The sequence below is a fragment of the Choristoneura fumiferana genome, chromosome 21 (assembly GCF_025370935.1).
Source record: "Choristoneura fumiferana chromosome 21, NRCan_CFum_1, whole genome shotgun sequence".
NCBI classification, from domain to species: domain Eukaryota; kingdom Metazoa; phylum Arthropoda; class Insecta; order Lepidoptera; family Tortricidae; genus Choristoneura; species Choristoneura fumiferana.
The window spans coordinates 987,601-1,005,487 of NC_133492.1; the positions used below are offsets into that span (position 1 = coordinate 987,601).

Consider the following 17,887-nt stretch of genomic DNA (forward strand, 5'->3'; position numbering starts at 1 on the left):
AATTTCTTTCCAACTAAATTTATGAACTAGCGTTTCTTATATAGATAAATTCGGAGAGCTTACATAAGTGTAGTGGAAGCGTAAGAAGAAACTTTCAAATTTTTTTTCCTTAATATTACTTACCTTTAGCAAGTGGAATAAATTGAGCAGCGGTGAATAACAAAAAAAAAGAAAGTAGTGTAAAGTGAACATAAAATTTTAATTGCTCAAACTATTTAAAATAATTAAACAGTAGACGTGATGATGATAAAATGATTGGTTCCAGAATTCGATGACAATCTTTTGGCTGCCCAGGCAACCATTATGCTGCAGGGCGGGTTCGATACAACAGCTGGCACTCTAACATTCACCATGAATGAACTTGCTCACTACCCTGATATTCAGGTAATCAAATACCAAAATCTAAATTTGAAAACCAACGCTGGACTGCTTGTCCAGCATTGATGAGACTGGAAACTACTGCCTCAAAAGTGTTTTGTGCACTTATTTTATTTATAATTTGTAAATATTTTGCTCGCTGTTTCTGATACTGCTCTTTTTATATCTGTTTTTAGCAATGAAGAAAAATAGGCAATGTGAGACCCTTTTAGATAGTTCTTTTGATTCTTCCATCGTTTTCGGATATACCATGTTAGTTAAGTTCCAAGAAGAACACGTTGAACGATACTTGACCAAAACATTTTTTTTTACAGACAAATAATTATTTGTTTTGATACTTTATCCGGCCATGAAACATTACCTTGCAAGGTCTGTGTCTATCGTTTTACAGGAGAGGCTTTACAACGAGCTGGTTGAAGCTAAAGAACAGAAAAACAACGAAGATTTAGGCTTCAATGATTTAGAAAAACTTACTTACCTCAATTGTGTCATAAAAGGTAAATAATGTTGTAATAACCTAACCCATAAAATAAGATAAAATGCATGCAATTTATACCCGTTGCATAAACATCTTTCCGTAATAAATGATTATTATTATTATTTAATTATGTTTTGTTGATCTATAAACAATTTTGGCAATACTTTTAACTAATTCAGTCTTTCAATTCTTAAATCTTCAATTCCAGCACTAGGTTTGCAACCTTAATTTAAAAATATCACCCAGATCGCTATTATTGAGCAGAGTGCTTTCAATTTCAATTCAAGTCAAATTACTTATTTCATTTCGTTTTTGGTTACTAGTATTTTTTTCTGTAATGTCTGGTTTCTTAATTATTTCGTGGTGAATATTAATTGTTTTTTATTTGAATTGTCAGAGGTCCTGAGGAAGTACCCTCCAATGGGCTGGCTGGACCGCGTCGCTGCTACCGACTATCCCATCAATGCCAAGCTCACCCTCCCCCGCGGCACTCCGGTCTACGTCAACGCCATCGGGATGCACTATGACCCTCAGTACTTCCCTGATCCACATGTCTTCAACCCTGATAGATTCTTGCCAGAGAATGAAAGCAGCGTCGTTCCGTTCTCATACATGCCGTTTGGAGATGGACCTAGAATGTGCATTGGTAAGTTTAAATCATTGATAGACCAAGTGGTCTGTATCGACATCTAGTGTTTGATAAACTTAGGCACTATTACTACCGTATTATTGAAATCTTATTCTTTCTAAAAGACATTATGAAAGTATGTTGATTGGAATGTAAGTACTTATTTGATTTCTGAACCGAGTGTGATTTTTTTTGAAAATCCGCCTGTATTTAAACAGTTTCTATATTGATTAAAGTCGAGAACATGGTTTCTCAGATTAGATTTTTCTGTGCTTTAGTTTCAGGGTTACCCATACTTTATCCATTTAAGGGTAAGGCCGCGAATTTTGACCAATGTGACATAGAAATAACATAAAAAAAATACGTGACGTTACCATAAAACGTAACGCAAATTTTCATAAAGCCTAGATCAAACTGGTAAAAATTCCCATTAGATAACGTATGTATGAAAAAAAAATACATCTCATATAATAAAGTGAAGTTTTAATTTTTACTAGAACTTTCTGACGATACTGATCTTAAATCTGTCCTATATGAGATCTATAGAGCTAAACATGAGAATGTGGAAGTAGAAGTACCCTCTAGTTGACGAACATCTTTCCAAAAGTGTATCTTTACATGCCTCTCTAACACTGACAATAAGGTGCACATTTATAAGCATAACGAATTTGGATGTGGTTTTTTTTTATTCAACTGGATGGCAAACGATCAAATGAGTAAGAGATCACCACCGCCCATAAAAATCTGCAACACCAGGGGTATTGCAGACGCGTTGCCAACCTAGAGGCCTATGATGGGATACCTCGTGCCAGTAATTTCACCGGCTGTCTTACTCACCACGCCGAAACACAACAGTGCAAGCATTGCTGCTTCACGGCAGGATTAGCGAGGAAGATGGTGGTAGCAATCCGGGCGGACCTTGCACAAGGTCCTACCACCTAGTTGTGAGCATGCTTGTGACTTCGACTGTACAAGCTATTAAATACCTCAAAGAAATGGCCAAAACCCTAAATCACAGGTTTTACCAATTTAGGAAGTAGTATCTTAGTTAAGTGGACAATGTAAAAAGATGTTTTTGGAAATAAATTATTATGATTATTAAGTTTAGGTAACAAATGAACTAAGTAGGTAAGTGAATCTCTCCGTTTGTCTCTCACTTTAAATACGCTATGCATGTAGCAGGGCGTGAACACAGAACTCGCCACAATTCTCTTGTGCCGATCCCTGCACCTACAGATTAAAATTTATTTAACTTCAAAATATCCATCTAACTAACTTACTGTGCGTGCAGTCATTGGAAACCTAATAATAAACTGGTGTAAGTTAGAATTTTTCTGTGTGAACTTCCTTTACCACATTTTTTCGTTACGTTATGTACAAAATACGTAGCATTTTGTAAAAATGTAACGTAATCGTAACGAAAGTGTAACGTATTTTATACAAAAAATCGTTTATCATGGTGAATAACGACATTTTGAACATAATAACACATGCCACTTACATGGAAAAGATTACCCTATCGTATGAAAAAACAACCAGTTAAAAATAATCACTACTTACCCTTAAAATCGAACAAGCACTTTCGACGTTTTTTCGAAAAAAAACCTCCGCGTCACTTTTGATGGCTGTTTGTCAACAAACTGATGAGATTTATTTATCTCATCGATGTTGCCCTATTAGAGTATTAGTTGCCAGTGTACAAAAACTAATTTCTACCGAAATTGGCGTTAAAGGTAGCTTAAAAAAGCGTCACCTAAGTATTCGTAACGAAAACGTGGTTTTTTGGCACGTGAAAAGAAATAAATATAAAACATGAAAATTATTTGATTATCATGATTCCGCAATCGGTAGGACTATCGTTATATCATAAAATTTCGTTTAAACAAAATCATGATCATGAGAAGTTAAATAGCATGAAAATAATAAGGTATTAAGTACTCGTGGTCAAAAAAAATAGTCAATTTTCGTTACGTTTTTGACGGTAATATATTTTTATTATTTTTTTAAAAGGGTTTAAATCAATTATCTCATTTGCGACCTTGAGAGTTTATATCGTGTCATATAATAAAAAAAAATTAAACCTCTAGGTGTTATCAGTTTTTTTTTATCAGCCTTCCAAATTTGAAACGTCCAAATTGGTCAAAATTCGCGGCCTTACCCTTAAATGGACACTCCTGTGTGTTTAAACCGTAGATAATATTTGAACTAATGATTTATTTATTTATAAACACATCACAACAATTATTACAATATTCACTTTAAGTCTAAGAAGGATGAGAAGTTTATTTAAAAAAAATTGTTTCAGGTATGCGTTTTGCACAGATGACCATGCGGACAGTCATCTCCGAAATCGTGTTAAACCTTCAACTAAAACCGAAACCTGGCTTCCCGACTCCAGACAAAGTAGAATTTGAGACCAAAGGGCTCTTCCTCTTACCGGGGGCGCCACTGTGCCTCGATTTCGTTCCCAGAAACTAAACTGACATTGGGCTCGATAAAGCATCTATGAAACTGTTATGAATTCATGAAAATGTGATGAATACGAAAGTAATCCATACAAATATTATAAATGCGAAAGTGTGTTTGTATGTTTGTGTGTTTGTCCGCCTTTCACGCTACGGAGCGACGGATCAACGTGAGTTTTGGCATAGTTTGTTTTATGGGCCCGAGAGTGACACAGGCTACTTTTTATAACGGAAGAATGCACAGTTACCACGCGGGCGGAGCCGCGGGCAAAAGCTAGTAAACAATAACAGAATAGATTTGTTGTCGCATATTCTCGTACATATACACATACAAACTTCCGCATTTAAAATATTAGTTGGAGTAAAGATAAAGAAGATAACGTTCCCGCTTGAGAGACCGTAGGTTAAAAAAACTACCTCATCTTTTTTAAATAATGATCACAGTTGGGTATAATATATTTTATTTTATTGCAGAATCATGTTTTATTATTTCGATGTATAACTCGTATTGTGAAGTTGTGTGTGAGTCTAAAACGCTCTGCAAAGCCACGCAATATGCTTAAAGTTAATAAAATTATAAAGAGGTGTATTGATTATTATTTACATTACATTTAGGTCACCAAGTTTAGTGAAATGTTTATCAGTGGTTAGTTGTACCTATGATCCGTAATTTAAGTAATAACATATTTTGTCAATTAGGAATGTTCTTAATTTTTTTGAATATACTACGGATTGCCTGCCTAAACGATTTTGGAATTTTATTTGTCACTTGTATACATTTAAACCAAAAATTCTTATCTTTGCTTGCTTTGAATAGATATGGGTCTTTGCGGGTAAAAAGTGATGATTCTAACTATACCTACATAATACAGTCAACCAATGTGATTTTTAGGCTACTATAGAACCTTGCCATAGTAAATAATTTCTAAAGCAATGCTTTTTGTATGATGTAAATGTTACAAAAGATAAGGTTCTGTGGAGGCCTAGGAATCAAATTGATTGACTGTACACATGTTGTAGCTATTCATTAGTATGGAATGGACACTAAGCGAAACGCAAGTGCGCCACCTAGCGGCGTAGGTAGAAAGCCTGCTTTCAAAATAAAAAAAACCGCATTCAAATCGATTAACCCGTTTAAGAGCTACGGTGCTATAGGTATCCGTTTTTTTCGGAACTAACGTTTGGCAACCTGCTTCATTTCGCAACTTTTCATTTCGCAAACTCTAAAACTGAAAATATTTCAGGATTTATTTCACGGCCATATCGTGTACAACCCTTTAGGTTAGGTTAGGTTAGTTTTATTAAAATTCTGAAATATTTACAGTTTCAGAAATATTAAACAGTTGGGAAATGAATCAAGTTGCCAAACGTTAGTTGCGAAACATTAGTGAATCGCCACAGACAGACATACAGACACACATAGCGGTCAGACTTATAACATCCCTCTTTTTGTTAAAAAGAGATACCTAGTGAATACAATTGCGAGTGTCAGAGCGTTAGACAATACGGAAATGGGTCTGAATCAGACCGAAGCGAGACCATAGCCCACAACCACAAACCAATTAACTTAACAAAATCACGCGTGCATACAAATTGCATATAAACTTCTAAATATTGTTCAAACTTTGTTTGTTGAATAAATCATTTATCTGTGTTGTCTGCTTCGCGAACAATTTGAATGTGGTGCTACAATTAATCACCATCAGAGCACAGGCCTCATATCACAATGAGTGGGCACTGGTTGGTAGCTTCACATCATCATCATCATCATCATCAGCCTACAGCAGTCCACTGCTGGACGTAGGCCTCTTCCATGGCGCACCACAACACTCTGTCTTCAGCCCCTCGCATCCATCCGCCGCCAGCGATCCTCTTAAGATCATCCGTCCACCGTGCCTCAGGACGCCCTACGCTACGTTTTCCCGTCCGTGGTCTCCATTCGAGGACTCGTCTGCTCCACCGTTCATCGGTCCTGCGACAGACGTGGCCAGCCCAACGCCACTTCAACGAACTAATTCTCTGAGCAATGTCAGTGACTTTCGTTCTTTGTCGCTTCACATTACACCATTGAATTCTTAGTCAAAATTACCACAAACAAGACTTGTCACGCTAAAACACACGATTTTTATGTGGTAGAGTCACTGTAACCACTTACTGGCTGCAGTACGAATGGGCCGGCTCGACCGGGTTAGTACCTACGACTGTACGGTATTTGACTATTTTGTATATGTTTTATAAATTAAAACTACACAATGCCTGTTTTCGAATAGAAAATCAATTTTTAAGCTACCTTTACAAATAACAAAGTTATAAAGGTTTGAAATTCAAGATCAGGCAGAGAAAGACATACTGGCATGTGACGTCACACGCCAGTACCGCCATACTTGCTGCATAGAGAAAAGCGTTTGAGAAAGAGACAGGTATATAGACTTTTCAAAAAATCACTATAAATCTAATTTTCAACCGATTTAAATTCTCTCTTCGCTAAACACTATCTGTTTATCTATATCTATATAAATAAAAATGAATCGTAAAATGTGTTGCTAAGCGCAAAACTCGAGAACGGCTGGACCAATTCAGCTATTTTTTTTTTCATATCATCGCTAAAGTCCAGGGAAGGTTTTTATGAAGAGAAAAACTGGAAAAATTGCTGGGAAAAAGAAAATGCGAGTATGGAAGTGCGGTAATTAATGCATCACCTGTGGGTTTTAGTAAAATGCGGAGTGATGTGAATGTTTGCTACTCAATTTTATTTAGGCGTTTTGTTTTATTAATCCCCCTTATTTTGCATTTGCATGCTTGCTTGCTTGGCTGGAAGATGTTTGGACCTATAGTGTGTGAAATAGGGACGTTTTCTTCCATTTTTTTTTCGTACACTACTTTTTTCGTTTAAAGTGGAACGAAGATTGCCGAGTAAATGAGTTTTATGACATGAGTAGGTACCTTAATACTACCTACTAAATAATAACAAAAACAAATTTAAATGAACTAAAATAATTTCCTTGCTCACCCGCGACCTTACGAGTGTAGTGTGGTGGTGGTGATGGATGGGTTTGTGTGATTTGTGTGTGTTCTTACAGTGTGGAGGTGGAGGAACTGCATGAACACGCATATTTTGCATAAGCTTAGCTATCGTAAGGTCGCGGGTGAGCAAGGAAATTATTTTAGTTCATTGATATGGACCTCCGCAAAGTAACGCCTGATTCAATAAATTATTTAAAAACAAATTTGTTTACGTTCCTCAATTTACATTGACTGATTGATTTATTTTGTGTTTTGATTTAATCTATTTATACTCATGCCACCTATAAGACGAGGCGAAGCAATTTGGGTCGAAGAACTCGAAATGCTACAAACCAAGCTAATTATCAGAGTAATCGAACAGCCCAGCAACGTCAAGAGCGAAATGAAATTGAAAGGATTCGGATAGCACAAACCCGTGCAGAGCGCGTGCGTGAGCTGAGTGCAGCTAATAATGTTATAAGTTTTAATCGAGCTGCTTTCAATTACAATGTTACAATTGACTACAGTGCCTACCAATGCGTTGCTATTGGATCTATGAACTCAGTTTGCCCATATTGTAAGGCATTGAAGTACAAAAATTAAGCCGCTGGATTGTGTTGCGCAAATGGCAAAGTGAAATTAATACCATTGGTGAAATTAATATATATATTATATATATTTAAAGTACCCAAAAAATCTGTTCTGATATATTAGGTAGTGAAAATTAATAATTTCATCATATGCGGCATCATCACCAGAATTTAATTATAACAGATAAGTTTTCTACATCATTATATTTAGTGTAGATAGCCTAGATTTCTGTAGACTTGCTTGCTTCCATGCTCGCTTGCATGCTTGCTTGCTTGCTTGCATACTCGCTTGCTTGCTTTCTTGCATGCTTGCTTGCATGCCAGCTTGCATGCTTGCTTGCTTGCTTGCATACTCGCTTGCTTGCTTTCTTGCATGCTAGCTTGCATGCTTGCTAGCATGCAAGCTTGGTTACACGCTTCCATGTTCGCTAGCGTGCATGCTTGCTTGCATTCTTGCATGCCTGCTTGCATGCTTGGTTACATGCTTCCATGTTCGCTAGCGTGCATGCTTTCTTGCATGCTTGCTTGCATGCATGCTTGGTAACATGCCTCCATGTTCGCTAGCGTGCATGCTTGCTTGCATGCTTGCTTGCATTCTTGCATGCCTGCTTGCATGATTGGTTACATGCTTCCATGTTCGCTAGCGTGCATGCTTGCTTGCATGCATGCTTGGTTACATGCTTCCATGTTCGCTAGCGTGCATGCTTGCTTGCATGCATGCTTGGTTACATGCTTCCATGTTCGCTAGCGTGCATGCTTGCTTGCATGCTTGCTTGCATGCATGCTTGGTTACATGCTTCCATATTCGCTAGCGTGCATGCTTCTTGCATGCTTGCTTGCATGCTTGCATGCCTGCTTCCAAGCTTGCATGCCTGCTTCCAAGCTTGCTTGCATGCTTGCTTGCATTCTTGCATGCCTGCTTGCATGCTTGGTTACATGCTTCCATGTTTGCTAGCGTGCATGCTTTCTTGCATGCTTGCTTGCATGCATGCTTGGTAACATGCCTCCATGTTCGCTAGCGTGCATGCTTGCATGCTTGCTTGCATTCTTGCATGCCTGCTTGCATGATTGGTTACATGCTTCCATGTTCGCTAGCGTACATGCTTGCTTGCATGCTTGCTTGCATGCATGCTTGGTAACATGCCTACATGTTCGCTAGCGTGCATGCTTGCTTGCATGCTTGCTTGCATGCTTGCTTGCATGCTTGCTTGCGTGCTTGCTTGCATGCTTGCTTGCATGCTTGCTTGAATACATGCTTCCTTGCGTGCTCGCTTGCATGCATTGTTACTTGCATACATACTTGCTTGCATACTTGGTTGCATGCTTGCTTGCATGCTCGCTTGCGTGCATGGTTACTTGCATACTGGCTTGCATGCATGCTTGCTCCCTCGCTTGCGTGCTCGCATTGATTCCTCACTATAAAAAAAAGTACATGGCTAATAAGGTAACACAATATAAATTGATTTTAAGGCAGAACGAAGTTTGCGGGGCCAGCTAGTTTTCATAATAATATTAAGATATGGCAAAATCAGGAGTTGTCAAATACCGTATACCGGCGTGAAATAGTAGTTTTGCTACTGTGTTTCGTACGGTGAGTGGGAGATCCGGAGACCTACTTAAAGAAAGAAAGAAAGAAGAAAGAAGACATTTATTCACTTACACAGAAGACACACATACACAGCAAAATCACTCACTTAACTCATTCATCATTGTATATTATTTGAATTTTACAGTGCATTAGTTTTCTAACTGTAATGCTGTAATTTTTTATTGATAAATATATAAATAATAATCATCCCAGCCTATACATGTTCCATTACTGAATACCTCATGTACGGAAGTGAAAGTTGGGTATGGCAGAAGAAACATGAAAGCAGAATAAATGCAGTTGAGATGAGAGCGTTAAGAAGTATGATAGGAGTTAAACTGAGTGACAGGATAATAAATAGTGAGATAAGGAAACGTTGTGGTCTGAAAGAAGATGTAGTGACAAAAATTGAGAAAGGTATGCTGAGATGGTTTGGCCATGTCGAGAGAATGAATGAAGAACGATTGACGAAAAAAGTGTATGAGGCGAGTGTGAATGAAAGTGTTGGACGGGGTAGACCTAGGCGGACGTTTCGAGACCAAATCAGGGACGTCTTGAAAAAAGGCCAGGTCAAGAGTACCCTAAACCGAAGAGCATGTATGAAGGGAATAATGAAAGTGGACGAAGCGAAACAAGTTTGTAAGGATCGTAGCAAGTGGAAAGAAGTGGTCTCTGCCTCTGCTCTCTGTCTCTGCTCTCTGCTCTGGCTCTGCTCTCTGGTGCTGTGTGTGTAAATTCAACACTAGATATCCCAAAAAACTGATACAGCCTAAAATAATGTCAGAGTTGCGCAACAGGAATTGCTATTGTATGGCTACAAAAATCTTTAACAACATTCCGAAAGATATAAAAAAATTGCCATATAAAAGATTTGTGAGTGTGCTATATAAATGGTTATTACAAAAACGTTTTTATTGTGTTAAGGAATTTCTGTCTGTGAAATATGATAATGAACAATTAAGTGATGTATTTTTTCTTTAAGAATAATAAGGCATGACATTTTATAATTGTATTTGATAGTTTGTTTTTTATTTTTTTAATTTTCAATGTATGACATTTGATAATTTGATTTTGTACTTTTTTTTTGAGTTTTTTAGGCATGACATTTGTTAATTGAATTATACAATTGAATTGAGGTGTTATTATATTATTATATAAATTTTACATAAACATTTGCATGCTGGTGATGCCGGCGAGAGCGCTGTACGAATTCTTCTATTACTGTATAAACAACTGATGTAACCGCTTCTCAAGTGAATAAATAGATTTGAATTTGAATTTGAATTTGCCTACCCCTACGGGAAAGAGGCGTGATTATATGCATGTATGTATGTATTACTGAATACGGGCCTCCTCTCAGAATTAGAGGGCTCGGCACGCAGATCCAATGCGGACTGGGTGCTTTCCACACATACACACCATTGCATTTTTAACCCTGATGCAATAAAAGGGGTGTTATTAGTTTGACCGCTATGGTCTGTCTGTCTGTCGCACCGTAGCTCTTAAACGAGTAAACCGATTTGAATTTGAAAGCAGGTTTTTTAGCAATGGTTCTTAGACATGTTTGATCAAAATCGGTTCAGCTGTTTTTGAGCTATTGTACTTTGAAGTGACAAGGTCGGGGGTTTTCCAACTTTTTGTTGGTTAGGTTATTCTAGTTTCTTCAAGTAAAGGCAGCTCGTTGCAAATTTTAAATGTAATTCCCTGCATCCGAAATCTGGGCGATTTGAACCCACGATCCTCTGTTAGAGAGGCCATAGGTCAAACCAGGCCACCACGGCTCCTAAACTAACCCTAGTCCAAAACAATTCCTAAAAAAACTAACATTACTCCGAATAGCGTACCGTAAAATCCAGCTAAAACATTTCGCAACAAAATATAAAATTCGCATTCGCACCGGGCCCTTGGGTACGGTCGGGCGTCGGGCGCTCTGGTCGGGTGGTCGGGTGGTCGGGTGGTCGTGTCGCGTCGACTCACAATTTGCAGGGACGTGCCGGTACGACACGCGGTGTGGATGTTGTAGGTAACTGTCTTATTGGTAAAAGTTCTGGCAATATAGAAAAAGCAAATTGTATAATGTAGATTGTACAACAAGAGCATAAAACGAGCCATTTTACCCAAGACGTTCATATAGCCACCCGAGCTGTACACGGCGAGGGTGGATAGACACGTCGAGCGGAAAATGGGTTTAATGCTCGAGTTATAGACTCTGCTTTTCACTTAGATTGCGAGGAAATGAAATACCAACAGTGGAAATACTTGTTCAATAACTATGTACCTACCTTTTATTTTTTATGCATTTCTAAAATAAGTATTTAAGTTTTATTGATTAATTTTGATTGTTTTTATTAATTTATTTTTATTTTAACGTAGGTAAATTAAAAATGATAAAAAAAAAATTACAACGTTTCGTACTTTCGTAGCTGTTGACACCTGATTACCTTGTTCTTAGAGGATGATTTAACTTTATGCACTAGCAATTTATACTATTCGATATTTTTTTTATTATTATTTCTTTCTAACTAACGTGTTCTCTAGAATACTTATTAGGAGCTCACTATGGGTAGGAGAGGGTAATTAGTTTCTTATCTACCTATAGAACTTTTAAGAAATGGATGGACGAACTGAGAAATTGATAGATACGGACAACAAAGTGTTCGTTCGTGTTCCTCTGTTTTTTCGTAATTTTTGCCAATGTCCAGTCAAAGAAACTGAATTGCGTACCAGGGTGGAACCTTTGTGCTCCTGATGTCATTAACATCCTATTGACAAGATTGCTTCAGCCATATGGTGGACAGCCGGCCACATCACCACGGCACGGCGTCGTAACGTGAAACGGCGCGGCGCCGGAGTACAGTACGTTGCCGTAACGGTGCGCTGCAAGAGCAAAATTATAGGGTCTGTCAAGTGGCGGGGCATCGTGTATCTGCACTGTGTGGTAACGTGCCACAATCCGGTGCCGCGCCGTTTCGCGTTACGACACTCCGCCGTGTTGATGTGGCCAGGTCTTTAGGCTCTGCGGGGTGCTAGGGTTTTTTAGTCCATCCCCATTGATTTTATTCTCGACCGTTACATCTGATTTGTTCTATTATTACAAGCTTTTTTTTAATTTCACCTGTCCCGTTGTCTGTGTGTGTAATCAAATCTTGCAAGTTAAATTCGACCCACTTCCAGTAGTTGGGTTGACTTGAAATTTGGTAAACTTATGTAAATTGCGTAATAATACAATAATCTGGTTGTCACATACTGATAGTCCGGCCAAGATCGTCTCCACAGGACGGAACTGTTCAATGGTTAATGGCATCGACTTGAAATTTGGTATGCAAATTAGTTTGGGTGACAATACTAGTACAGTCAGCAAGAAAAACTTGTAATAAAAATGTTTTTTTTGCCAAAAACTTGTCTTACACCTACTTACCTCACAGCATGTTTGTGGTCGTCAATTTTCGCAGGCTGTGTCAAAGGAAGGAAACAAAATTACTGGTAGCCCCAGAGAGCGACTGCGTCTAGACGAGCTCGAATATTGTTGTGGATCGAATCAGAGGGTTATTGTACGCAGGTGGCAGGATAGGCGTTCCAGCCGCCGCAATATATTTCTCTATAGAAATATAGGTTAACGTCCGATTGCTAGACACGCTAATGCCCAATAGACGACACCCTGCTGTCATCTGGACGACCGGATGGCCAAGTGGTTAGAGAACCTGACTACGAAGCTTAAGGTCCCGGGTTCGAATCCCGGCCAGGGCAGATATTTGTATGGATAATATGAATATTTGCTCTCGGGCCTTGGATGTTTAATATGTATTTAAGTATGTATTTATCTATATAAGTATGTTGCCTAGTGTCCATAGTACAAGCTTTGCTTAGTTTGGGACTAGGTCAATTGGTGTCAAGTGTCCCATGATATTTATTATTTATTATTATTATTATTATCTATATTGCTATGACATAAGATTACAGATGGCAACCTTGGGACAGTGATGAGCTGAATTGAATTTACATATTATCTCCCTTTATTTTAGAAACAGTTTTTAGGGTTCCGCAGCCAAATGGAAAAAAACGGAACCCTTATGGATTCGTCATGTCTGTCTGTCTGTCCGTATGTCACAGCCACTTTTCCGAAACTATAAGAACTATACTGTTCAAACTTGGTAAGTATTCTGTGAACCGCATTAAGATTTTCACACTAAATAGAAAAAAAAAATCAATACATTTTGGGGGTTCCCCATATTCAGAACTGATTTTTTTTATCATCAAACCCATACGTGTGGGGGTATCTATGAATAGGTTTTCAAAAATAATATTGAGGTTTCCAATATCATTTTCTTCTAAAATGAATAGTTTGCGCGAGAGACACTTCCAAAGTGGTAAAATGTATGTCCCCCCTGTAATTTCTAAAATAAGAGAATGATAAAACTAAAAAAAATATATGATGTAAAAAAAAAATATGGTAATGACCATGCAAACTTCCACCGAAAATTGGTTGAACGAGATCTAGTAAGAAGTTTATTTCTTTAATACGTCATAAATCTTAAAGTAAAGGAAACATTTATATTATGTTACTTGCTGCTACGGAACCCTTCATGGGCGAGTCCGACTCGCACTTTGCCGCTTTTTTCCAAACGCCCTTGCTTCTTCGCTCCAGATTTTCACGAAACCTCACATAGCTATATATCTCAGCGCCAGAACAGTGGCTATGCAAATTAAACAATAAATCATCTCGATACATGCATGGGTTCCAATGGCCCCCACGTCGGTTACATAAGAACGTTAAATTATCTGTAGAGCTCGCTCTGTAATTTATTTTTTTGGGAAACTGGCGCTCGCGGTTTTTCATCGGACTGCGTCGAAATGAAGATAGTATTAAATACATTGTCATTAAAAATTTTGTTTTAAAAAATTCAAGCTTTTATTGCGGTCTTTACGTTTTGTTATCTGTAATTGCATTTCATTCAAACTATGTTTCCAGTCAACGCCATTAGCAGTTGAAGAGTCCACTGAACATAACACATGACATCGTGAGAGTTGCGGGAAACCGGTGGGTGCAAGTGGCGAGTTGTCGTCAATTGTGGCGTTGTAGGGGGGTGGCTTTTGTTCAGAAGTGACGTCTTCCAGCTGATGTCAAAGTCAAAGTCAAAGTATCTTTATTCAATTTAGGCTATAACAAGCACTTATAAATGTTAAAAAAAAACTACCACGATGATGATGACATCCCTGTATTTTTTATGTAATTTTTATTTTTAATCGACATATTTTTTTAATTTACGTTAGCTTTCAGTCAAGTGTATTGTAATTATATAATATTTTGTTTCGAAAAATACTTTCTGCCAAGTTTCTTGCGACACATTCTATTTGGAAAAAGCCCGTCGAGGCCTATTAACTTCTAAAGTAAAAATTTGCTCTAGACCAAATTCAAACTGTATCCCAATTTAGTATTCAGAAAGCGTTTTCGAATCTTATCTTAAGTAGGTCGTAAATCAAATCAGTTGACAAGACTCTGAAGCTCCAAAGTTGTACATCAAGAGTCCGTGCCTCTAAAGTATAGAGGAATTATCCAAAAGAGTGGAATTATAGTGTACCGACTCTTAGCGACATCTAGTCGTCACAGAGGACAACTGTAGCATCTTGCAACGCACTATCGAAGTTTTCAACTTGGAGGTGTAAATACAACTTTCAAAGATCTTCCTTCTACTGCCAACTATGAACTCTGGACGTCACTGGATCTGGACTCCGGACTGTGCTGTGAAAGGAAAGGGGAAACCACCACACTAAGGGGTATTACGAAACTCGAAGTTCGTGTCGTGCGGTCCCTCTCGCTCTCGTATTATAGTATAAGTGTCAGAGAGATCGCACGACACGAACTTAGAGTTTCGAGTTCCGTAGGAGCCCTGCTGTTGCGCGAGTACGTATACGTGTCACAGACGTAATACATTCCGGTGCCAGAGACACAACGTCTGCGACTTTTTAGTTCTTACTCCTATGCCGTCTCTACTCTCTGCTTCTGGCCGTCTTCAAATCTAGCGTGAATAGACATTTATTGGGTTAGCGTGCTCCATCATTGTCTACATCTTCGCTTACCACCAAACGCCAGCCTATTTCTGTGTAAAAAAAAGTATTAAAAAAATATATTCAATTAAATAACCTAAGCAACCAATAGTTGGAAAACCCCCGAAATCGTCACTTCAAAGTACAATACCTCAAAAACGGCTAAACCGATTTTGATAAAACATATCTCAAAACCATTGCTAGAAAAACCGCTTTCAAATAAAAAAAACCGCATTCTAACCCACCTGTTTAAGAGCTACGGAACCACAGACAAACAGACACACAGCAGTCAAACTTATAACACCCCTCTTTTTGCGTCTAGGTTTAAAATAATAATAGATGCGACCAAAGCCACCCGTAAAACCTATATCTAGTACCCGTAGCCAATCAAACGAAACCTTAGCGAAACCTCCGACCTCATAACAGTTACTTGTGCTATAAAATAAGAAATATTCCCGCTTAATTTTAATTTAAAAACCGGAGGCTTCTTTATCTCTTGGGTTTCCAACCAAATTGATTTTCAGCCTCTCGAAACATTTTCAGTTATTAAGCGGAGAGACCGGCATCGATATTATTTGACTTTGTTCACGACTTACTCTTGCCTGTGACTTTGTTTGCACTACTGATATGCCAAAGGAAACTTTCGGAATTTTTAACCCCCGACGCAAAAAGAGGGGTGTTATAAGTTTGAACACTATGTGTGTCTGTCTGTCTGTCTGTGGCACCGTAGCTCTTAAACGAGTGGACCGATTTGAATGTGGTTTTATTTTATTTTAAAGCAGGTTTTCTAGCGATGGTTCTTAGATATGTTTTATCAAAATCGGTTTAGCCATTTTTGAGATATTGAACTTTGAAGTGACAAAGTCGGAGATTTTACAACTTTTTACCCGGCTGCTCGAAGGAGGGTTATGTTTTTGTTGGTTTTGTACGAAAATTTCGAAAACTCACAATTTTGTATGGGGGTTGAAAATTTCAGTTTCTTCGATTTTCCTTTATTTCTTGTGAAAATTTTCAGTAATTTGCGAGAACATTTCCAGCTTTTTGGAAACTTTTCGCAACTTGCACATCTTTGGAAAGTAGGTTGGGAACTAATAATTTGCTAAATAATTTTCGCCGAAACATAAGTAAACCCGGGAAAACAATTTTTAAGCTACATTTAACAGAGTTATAAAGCTTAGAAATTCAAGATTACAGGGATAAAAACTATTATGTGACTGTGTGATCTCCTGTGATTAGGATATGAATATATTTTCTTACATTTTCTTACAGCGTCAATGAATTTTTAAGTGATGACAATTTATAATTATTAATATTGTTTTAATGTTGTGATTTTGAATTTTGATGGACTGTTTTTAATTTATTTTTATAGTGTTTTGATTATTATTTTTTTATATAACATATTTATATTTTTTTTTTTAATTTTTTTTTTCTTTTTTTCTTTGATATGTATGCAATTATAAAAGAAAAAAAAAACTGAAATTTTGTACGCCATGTGGCAAAACATACAGGGTTCTATATTTTTTATTTTATCATCTCTACATCTGTACCTATGTTTGACAAATAAACTATTCTTATTCTTATTCTTATTCTTATTCTTATTCTTATTCTTATTCTTATTCTTATTCTTATTCTTATTCTTATTCTTATTCTTACATAAACGGCAAGATAAATCGTCAAAAGCTCCAAGCGTGACACTATAAACATGGCCGACAACTTTTCAACAAATAACGATATTTTCTTGCTCTAGCGCGGGAGATTTACCCACAAAGTAACATATGATGTTCATTTACATCATCATCCCAGCCTATATACGTCCCACTGCTGGGCACAGGCCTCCTCTCAGATCAAGAGGGCTTGGGCCATAGTTCCCATGCGGGCCCAGTGCGGATTGGGAACTTCGCACGCACCATTGAATCGCTTCGCAGGTTTGTGCAGGTTTCCTCACGATGTTTTTCCTTCAACGCAAAGCTCGTGGTAAATTTCAAATGTAATTCCGCACATGAATTTCGAAAAACTCAGAGGTGCGAGCCGGGGTTCGAACCCACGACCCTCTGCTTGAGAGGCGATAGGTCAAACCACTAGGTCACCACGGCTTCCTGTTCATTTATACAAGTGTGTAATAATCTGTACAACAACAATTTTGATAATTTTCTTTATGCATAAGCATAAACAAAATGCAAACACACTGCAATAACAAACTGCATAATTACTGAAAACATAGTACAGTCACCAGCATTAATATCTGCCACAGCGGAGCGTACAAAAATATCTGACACGTCCTTCTGACCCTAGAAATAGTCGTATCAGATATTTATGCACGCTTGTTGTATCAGATATTGGTGCTGGTGACTGTACACGGTTGACGTAATAATTTGTTATTACATAATAAATGTCTAGTAAATAGTAATCGTCGTTGCTACTGCAATACCGCGTAACTAGCATTTTCCATAAGGTTCAATTTTCATTGTCAGAAAAGTACAATGTTAGTACTGTTCTGACAGTCAAAATTATACCTTATGGCACAAAGTAGATAATATAACACAGACACCACCTAGTACAAGCAAATGGTATCACCCTAATACTGGCTATTTTTCTTTCCTTCGATTTTCCAATAGATGGCACCAGTGAGAACACAAATAACACGATACGTATTGCCATCTAGTGAGACACTAAGGATACGGTACACTGACAACAACCAACAAGCTCACCAAC

At 37.8% G+C, this 17,887-nt stretch overlaps 1 protein-coding gene across 2 annotated transcripts in view; it reads left to right on the forward strand.

Moving 5' to 3' along the window:
• Window positions 1–4,697, forward strand: part of LOC141439914 (cytochrome P450 6k1-like) — a 32,100-nt gene extending 27,403 nt beyond the window's left edge. For both annotated transcript variants that reach the window (XM_074104371.1, XM_074104370.1), the window contains exons 7-10: window positions 266–384; window positions 770–875; window positions 1,254–1,502; window positions 3,790–4,697. In XM_074104371.1, coding sequence (XP_073960472.1) covers window positions 266–384; window positions 770–875; window positions 1,254–1,502; window positions 3,790–3,962 — 647 coding nt within the window. In that variant the 3' untranslated portion in view covers window positions 3,963–4,697. The remainder of the gene's footprint in view (window positions 1–265; window positions 385–769; window positions 876–1,253; window positions 1,503–3,789) is intronic.
• The last annotated feature ends 13,190 nt before the right edge of the window (window positions 4,698–17,887 follow it).